The sequence below is a fragment of the Glycine max genome, chromosome 7 (assembly GCF_000004515.6).
Source record: "Glycine max cultivar Williams 82 chromosome 7, Glycine_max_v4.0, whole genome shotgun sequence".
In the NCBI taxonomy this organism is placed as follows: domain Eukaryota; kingdom Viridiplantae; phylum Streptophyta; class Magnoliopsida; order Fabales; family Fabaceae; genus Glycine; species Glycine max.
Genome location: NC_038243.2, coordinates 510222 through 519014, shown reverse-complemented (window position 1 = coordinate 519014; position 8793 = coordinate 510222). Strand labels below are relative to the sequence as shown.

General features: G+C 30.6%; 1 protein-coding gene across 1 annotated transcript; it reads right to left on the bottom strand.

Moving 5' to 3' along the window:
* Window positions 1-4032: 4032 nt before the first annotated feature.
* Window positions 4033-8557, bottom strand: LOC547835 (lipoxygenase). The gene is given in 9 exon segments (NM_001251747.1): window positions 4033-4928; window positions 5131-5394; window positions 5513-5820; window positions 6025-6132; window positions 6263-6348; window positions 6449-6769; window positions 7076-7310; window positions 7385-7671; window positions 8297-8557. Coding segments are annotated over 9 exon segments (2595 nt in total). The 5' UTR covers window positions 8529-8557; the 3' UTR covers window positions 4033-4174.
* Between the last annotated feature and the right edge of the window lie 236 nt (window positions 8558-8793).

The window sequence follows — 8793 nt, the reverse complement described above, 5'->3', positions numbered from 1 at the left end:
TTAGGTAATATATATATATATATATATTAAGAGTTTCAAAACCTTACCCGGCTGTTTTTACGTGGCATGTGATGTAAGACGCGTTCATTTGTTTGGTTCTTTTTGATAATTTATTATTCTCTCAAGTCGATTATTAAAAATGTGAATCATGTGAGTTGTTTTCTTTTTTTCATTTTGGAAGGTATTATCTAAGAATCATGAGCTAAGATTCATAAGAATGTGATAATATAGTTTCTTGCCAAAGGTAAATTTTCTAACAACCTTCCCGTGTTCAGATTGCATAAGAGAAATAGAGTAAAAATTAATCATTTATGTCAAACAAGGAAGATAATATTGATCGATATTAGAACAAAACACTAATAATATTTTTGCTCTTTAAATGATTTTGTCTATGTTGATTTAATATTTTAATCAAAGATAATTGGTTTTAATTGATATATTGTTTTCTTAAACATTTGGCTTAAAAAAGGAATATAACACTTCAAAAATTGAGCCCAATACTAGAATAATAAGCACAAACTTTTATGATCAGAACAATAATTTTTTTATTGATTAGTAGATGCATCGTTTATTTTTAATTAACTTCGAACTCAATGTATAATAGATTTGTATTCGATCAAATGCTCAAACTTATGATGTTAAAGTACATTATATATATATATATATATATATGAATTATGATTCTAAAGTGTTGTAAAAATAATAACATATCCGCGTCTTTTCCCTTGTTGAATTGAAAAACGAAAAGTAAATGAATTTACTACACTTAAAAAGCTGCGTGGTCCTTTTCTTTTTCTATTGTTTAAATATTAAATGATTAATATCATGTATAATTATTTTTTACTTTTACTTTTTTATATATAAGCATCTCAAAAAGAATTCTCTAAGATGAGAAAGAGACAATAAAAATATTTCATAAAGTTGTAAAACGACATTTGTTTTTTTTTTGTTTCTTTTCAAGTCACAGTTGGAAAACTTGTGCAGTTGTGCCTATACTCCATGTCTCAGCGTGGAAAATGTTAAATTAGATTTTTTTTCTTTAATTTATTTTTAATTTCAATTTCACATTCTAATTTTTAAAATTAGTTTGATTTATTTTTCTAATTTTTTTTCTACTTGATTTTCTAATTTTTAAAATCGATTCAATTTGATTTTATCATTTAAATTAATTTAAGTGATTATCATGTTTAAATTTGATCTTATTATCTAAATATGTGTTTTTGACGGATTAAAGTCGTTACTAAGTGATTTTAATTAATCACAAAGTATGATTTTGTAACATTCTTGATCTAATTTAGATGATAAGATTAAATTGAATCAATTTTATAAATTAAAAAAGTCAAATTAAATTCCAAAAGATTTAAAAGAAAAAATTAAACCTAAAAAATAAATTTAAAGAATAATAAATTAATTTAACCTAAATTAAGTATTTTTTTAAGTCAGCATATTAAGTCATCCTTTATGAATGAAAGAATAAACTATATGTTCGCATTTATTATATTATCGAGATCTAGAGGATGGGACAATCAAATGGGCCATATTATATAGCATAAAGGCCAGATTAAAATACATTTATTATCCCTCTCCACATCGTCGTGGGCAGTTGGGTTTGGTTTTGACATTAAGTATTAGAGAAATAATAGTATTTTATTACTTCTAATTCATTATGGTTTTGCATAAAAAAGTGTAGAAAGAACATAATTGTACTTGTCATTAAATAATTAATATTAAATATTTATTTGATTCCAAAATATTATAATTCACATGCGAGTCACGAGTTCATTAAACAACTTTGTGAAAATAGCTATAGAAATGAACAGGGAAGTTAACTTTTTAATGCCGTTGTTAAACACTTCAACATTCTTTTTTATGTATTGGCGTTAGATTTAGTTACTCACGAAAAGTCACAATTTTTTTCATTAATTAATGCAATAGGGTTAAAATGTGTAATGTCATCGTGCAACGCTAATTAAGTTGAAGAAAATTTTCATGTGTTGAAAGAAAAGTAAACAAGGACGGTAACATATCTTTTAGGCATGTTCATGAAGGCTAATCAATCTGCTCATGTGCTGGCTAAGTTTGGCTTATCCCTTCGTCAATAGATTAAAGTGTTTTTTATTTTTATTTTTCACTACAATTTATTTCCTTAGGGGTGTTTGTTTCAAGGTATGAAATTTTATTTGAGAATCATATTTTTAGAAATATTATGCTTGAGAATATTATTCACATAAATATGTTTGTTTTATAATAGTGTAATTTCAGGAAAAATAATTTTATTTAATTAAAAAATAAAAGTAAAAAAAGAAATATGAAAGAATGAAGTAGGGATAGGTAGTTACTATAAAAAATAAGTTCTATTTGCATGAAAATCCAATATATCTGTCCTTCTTCATGGGAATAAGAGGCAACACAATTGCATGTATTATACATCGCTGAAAATCAATCATTTTTGGAAAATATTTTTACAAAACTTGTATTAAACATGAGAGTATGATATTTTCAAGTTCATATTTTCAGGAATCTTGTTCAATACCTTGAAACAAATGTCACCTTAGTTCTTTGGGCTAATGTGTTTCATTTTTCTAAATAATATATTTCCATAATTGTCCATTTTTTTGTCATAAAAAAGGAAAAATATTCAATTATGTTAAACTTTATTTCTTTTACAAATAAGCATTCTAAATTTTAATTTTGTCTTAGTTAATCCTTAAATTTTATCTCTTTTGCAAATAGACATCTTGAAATTTAATTTTCTCATCTACATCTGTATCTAATCTTGTGGAAATTAATCAAACTAGTACTTTCTATCATCCAAACAACATTTGTTTAATTTTTTAACCTTTTATTTGCAAATTAAGAAATCTATATAACCTATATTAAAGAAAAATAAAGATAATTATTCACATAATAAGATGTTAAAAACAATTGTCACGAGTGTAATTATTATGAGCAACCAAATTCTTTATGTATGTATTTAACTACATATTCATGACTTAAACTTAGAATGGTAAAAGAAATAAAATAAAAATTGAATGAGCATCCACCTCGAATGCATGATTATAGTAGCATGATTGGTACTACTATTATTTTATGCTGGTTAGAAGTAAAAGAAAAAATTAATTAATTAATTACATTTTTTTTGATAAATATCTTCTTTCAAAAACATTTAGTTACCATGGATATGAAATATGTATACCTCTTAATAGGAGGAATTCAAAACATGGTTTGCCATTTGTGAAAGACTAAGGGTATGATTGAATTTTCAGTGGAGCCTTCTAAAAGTATGTTTAAATATAAAATCAATTTATGATCATGTTGGTTATTTTTTAAAAATATGTTTAAGAGTAAAACTTTGCCTGGACACTTAATTTTAAAGAATTAAGAGTTGAAATATTTTTGCAAGTTTAAATTTGTAAACTTTAATTCAAATATGCATTAACTAAGCCTATGTTTGGATGGACATTTGAACCCTTCCAAAATTACTTTTAACTAAAAAATAACCAACATCATCCTTCTTCCAATTATAATCCTTTATGTTAGACTTATACTCCCTTATAAATTAAGAGTACTACAAATTTATAAATTAATAAAATACAACTACATATTTTTCTTTAATAATGTTTTAATCAATGGTAAATATTTCAGATCCACAAGAGTAATTTGACTTGAAATAAATTGATTTTTTTTATTATTATGAAAAGTTTAGGTCAATTGAGTTCCGGGAACCATGAAGGTCAAAATAGGCTTCAAAATTCCTCAAACCTCAGAGAGCTTTATAAAAGTATTTGACTGCCACTTGATTTTAAATGATTTTGTTGATAAGGAAATGTAACCAAATTATATTAACATTGTTAAATTTGAAAGTCATAATTCTCACACTCTTTGTAACGGTTAGTTATAGTTGCAACTTATAAAATATGTTATTTTAATTTACTATATGCATATACTGTGTTTGTTATTGTAGTAATAAACGCGATCGCTTCTGTATTATTACTGGTAAACATAAGATGAACTAAATACAAAGTGAAAGTGAGAACACACTTTATTATATGAAAACCGAGAGCATCCAAATACAATAGTGCAGAAGTTCAGGCAATAATTACGCATAGACATGCATAAAGTCTATGTTATTCAGAAGTACAACATAGATAAGGAAACCACAAACTCTTTTTAATTAGATAGAGATACTGTTGGGAATTCCTTTGAAAGTCAACCCTTCCTCACTTGAACGATGGAGCAAAGTGTATGGCAGCTGAACTGGCCCAGTCCGGTTTCTCAGACTTGGATCACTGTTCCTTGCATTGATTTTTCCTTCAATTCCAGTCAGTTTGCTTCCAAACCTTTTGAAAGCTTCTAATGCCTTCTTATCAGTAGTCCAATTTGGAGTCTCCCTCTCTCCAAGGTATATCTCATCAGAAGCATGCCTTGACAATATCTCTATCACTGAAAGATCAATAAGGGTCTCAAACTTGGGTGTGATTGTTCTCAGATAAGCCTTTTGAGGATTCTTCACCATCTCATCATACTCTGGGGTTCCTTCAGCTGGGATAAACCTTCTGGCTAGAGTTGGACGGTTCAGGATTAAGCCCCCATAAGGATATTGTCCAAAATTAACAGCAGCATGGAGAGCCGAAGCTGTCCAAACGATAATAGAGCATGATTGAATGAGATCTTCAGTTGTCTGCATTTTAGGCCACCAAGGCTTTTCTTTTAAGTCACCATGACCCTTCTCCACAGCTTCCTTCCACCATGCTTGTAGTTCAGTATCTTGTTGAACTGCTGCATCTGTTGGGTAATACAAGGAGACATATTCATGAACCCATGTCTTAATAGCATCCCATATTTCAAGTCCATCAACAGCATAAGGGTAGTCCTCTATCACAAGGCGAAGGCCATGGGGTGCAGAGGGATCTTCAATTGCCAATCCTCTGAATCAAGCCCCAAAACAAAAATAAAAACACATTCCAAACCTCAATATCTTTCAAGAGTAAAAATAGCATAGTAGTATCATCTAATCACAAATTAATATGTATGATAAGTTGGTTGATTTTTACAGTATCTTAATTACTACTATGTACTACTAAGAAAAAACAATATTTCAGACCAATGGTTGACTTTTACAATAAATACCTCTTGACGAGATCAGCTGGTAATGCTTGGTCAGTGAAAACCCAATTCTTGTAGACGGATGAAGACATCTCAATGGAGTACTTTCCGGGCAAAAATGATTTCTCTATAATGCCATCTGCATTAATCAGGGACTGCCTAGCAAGTCCATTGATATTTATGGTGTCGCGGTAGTGAGGATAAAGAAGTTTATAAATAGGGTGGAGCACACTGAGATGCCTATTGGTTGCTATGGCAAATGGTTCCATCACTGCATGAGTATTTAACCTGTAACCCCAACAAAAAAAAAGGTCAATGATAAACTCATACTCACACACGCTATACATGGACTTTATTTTTTCATTTTACAAGACATGACTAAATATTGCTAGAGAAGTTCAATTACCAATGGCTCACGAGCTGATGATAACCAGAGTCATTCACAATAACATGAGCCTTGGCCAATAGCCAAATTGTACTATCAACACCTTCAGTTGCAGGCAACACCACTATACTCTCAGGACCCAAATTATCTCCATCTGGATGTGGTTTGCTTAATTCAATAGCAAGTGGCTTCAAAGTACCATCATCTTTCAAGAACAGGATTGTCCTTGTGGCATAAGCTTTTGCAGTAGGTAGGCTGTTTATCCTCGTCAAATATGGGATGAATGCATCTTGGTAATCTAATATGAATAATCTCTGAGTACTAAGTGCCTGTTCCGCAAAATTTAATTTCAGACACTGTTTCATAGCTTCGAATTTCAAAAGATTGACTTTTTTTTTTATATATTAATCAAGTGTAACTCATTTTTTATTTTGTATTAGAAAATTATTAAAAAGAAATTGTAAGATAACATAGCAAAAAGATAGAAATTCAATGATATTTTACTGTTAATATATATATATATATATCATTACCTCTTCTACTGTGACCCCTCCCATGTTAATCTCCAATTGTTCTTTTGTTATGGTACTGGTTTGATCACCATAGAGTGTGGGATCAAGTGTGCTCTTTGGTGGGAATTCCTGACATTATTGAAGAATGATATGAGGAAAGATAGTGAGTCTTTGTTAGTTTGGCCATAAAACAATTTAACATTGACATAAAAATTCACCATTTTAAAGACTTAATAATAAAAAAAGCATTCGGACTTACTTGAAGACGACGGATCACATTTGGGTTTACACCGGCAATCACCTCTCTAGCAAATTCCTCATCAGTCATCCACCCAGACTTACTAACTGCTCAAATCATAATTAATTGTCAAATCGGATCGATTATTTAATTCAACAAATGCTAATATATTTAAGTTGTTTTGATTAATATAGGTAACTAAGGTACCTTTGGCTACATGAGGTGGTGGAAATTGAAGAACATTTTCACCATCAGTGCGGAAGATTTCCTTGAGGGCTGGTAAGGGGCTAATTTGGCTCAGTATATCTGTTGGCAATTTAATTCCACCCTCATAGAGACTACGCACATCTTCGAAGCTTTCAAACTCACTCGATGTGACCCTTAATTGAAAAATTGCAGATTTGAACAAAGGTATCACATCGTGAGATAAGGATTTGATTCCGTATGTAAGGAAATCCGATGACTTCAAGTGACCAAAATTTTCATCTCTTGGAACATAAACCTCGCCCGGTTTCTCACTGTTGGGATCTGTTACCGCTCAAACAATAATCAAATAAATATTTTTTGTATCATTGGAAATGGTATTATTAGATATATATTCTCAACACAATTATATCATACCATTCTACAATCACATCGCATATTGATATTGTTGATTACAGTTTATTGGAAAATTCACTGACAGATCTTTCATTTTAAATTACTTTTTTCTCATTTACAAGGTTAAAATCAAAATTTTATTTAAAGAAATCGAATGTAATATTATTTATTGGTTACCTTTTTATAATACTAACATGATAATTGAATACATAAGACAAAAAATAAAAGTCTAACCTGTCCTGGTCCTTTCTCTTCCTGTTCTAACCCTGCGAGGGTAGGGATAGATGCTAGACCCACCAAGGATTGGGCGAGGATCACCACCATCTGGATTGCCCAAATCATTATAGACATCATAATCATAGATTCTGTCAAAGTCCTTTCTCTTCCCTGTTCCATCTCCTCTTAAAACCTCCAATTCTTCTTTTCTGTACTTAAGTAGTGGAGCTGGTGTGGCACTTGGAAGATATGTCTACAATATATTTCATTTAAAGAATGAAAACAAAATTGATTGGGACCATAATTGAAAAAAACAAAGAAGCTTACATCATTGACAAAGAAAATGCGATTCTTTTTGTAACTCCTGAAGTTGTAAACCCATGAGTTGCAAACAAATTCAATGGTTCCATGGTTTGGAATGTCCTCGAGTTTAACACTGACGAGGAAAAACTCATCAGTCATAAAGTTTTTGATGTAAAATGCTCCTGGAATTCCAAAACTAGCATCCCATTCAAAGAAAATACTGAACGCATCCTGCCTTGCTCCCAACGTTGGCAAGGTCGGAAGATGTTTTTCCAAATAGACTTCTTTTCCAACTTTCCCATTTCCACTGCCTGCAAAAACCATACAAAACAACAATTCATAAAAAAAATAGTTATAAGTGATGAGTTTGTGAGATTGTGATCGACCAATAATCTGTAAAAAGTGATACTTGCATCAGCCTGGTTGTGTAGTGGATTTAATGTTGGAACGTAAATTGTGAATTTAATTCTTATAATGAATTTTTTATTTATTTTTTCTTCCTTTGTAAAGTTAACTTCATCAAAATAATATTTTTTGTTATCTTATCTAAGAAAAATATATTCAAAGCCTAAGAGATACAAGGTAAAGTTAGGTAAGTGACTCCTTGGCCTTGGCCCTTGCATATTTCAAGAATAACTAGAGCTGGATGCATGGGATGTGTCAGCGGTAGTATTAATTATTAAGAGTCTAATTTTGGTACTACAATCTTTAGTATAATTATACGAGACTTGTTTTATACTGTGATCAAAATACAAAAATGATAATTTTGTAATTATTATTATGTCAAAAGTCATACCAAATATAATTTGTAAATGAAATAATTTACACAGTGGGGTCAGTAAGTGCATAACTATTAAATTTGAATTATTGAAAACAATTATTAATATAATGTAATGTTATTACAGAAAAGAGTTTGAAGGATGAGAGTGAACAAACCATCAGTCTGAGTAGCACTGATCAATTGCATGGAGATATTACGGCCTAAGAAGGAAGTGGCAGTATCAATTACTCCACCAACTAAGCTGACGCCTTGGCCTAAGATGCCGGTGGCTGTGTCAATAACACCACCTTTACCGATGGAGGTTATGGCGTTGAAGTCCAACACATTCTTTGGCATCAACACCACTGTCCCCTTTATCTTTTGCCCCTTGTCGAAGATCCCAAACATCTTTGCTATCAACAGTACTCCACACTTTTATTGTTAATCTTTTCCCAAAAGAAGGAGAAGCTTGTGGTGTGAGGAAGCCAAGAATATTTTGGTATTTATAGAGGACTTGAGAAGGGAGAAAGTATAAACATCATTTTTTTAATATGAGCTCCACCGGTTAATTCATTTTTCTATGGGCACCTCCTCCCCCATATGCAACACGTTCTATGCATACTTAATTATATTCAAATTGATTCTTTTGATTTCTTCTGTTCTTATATACACA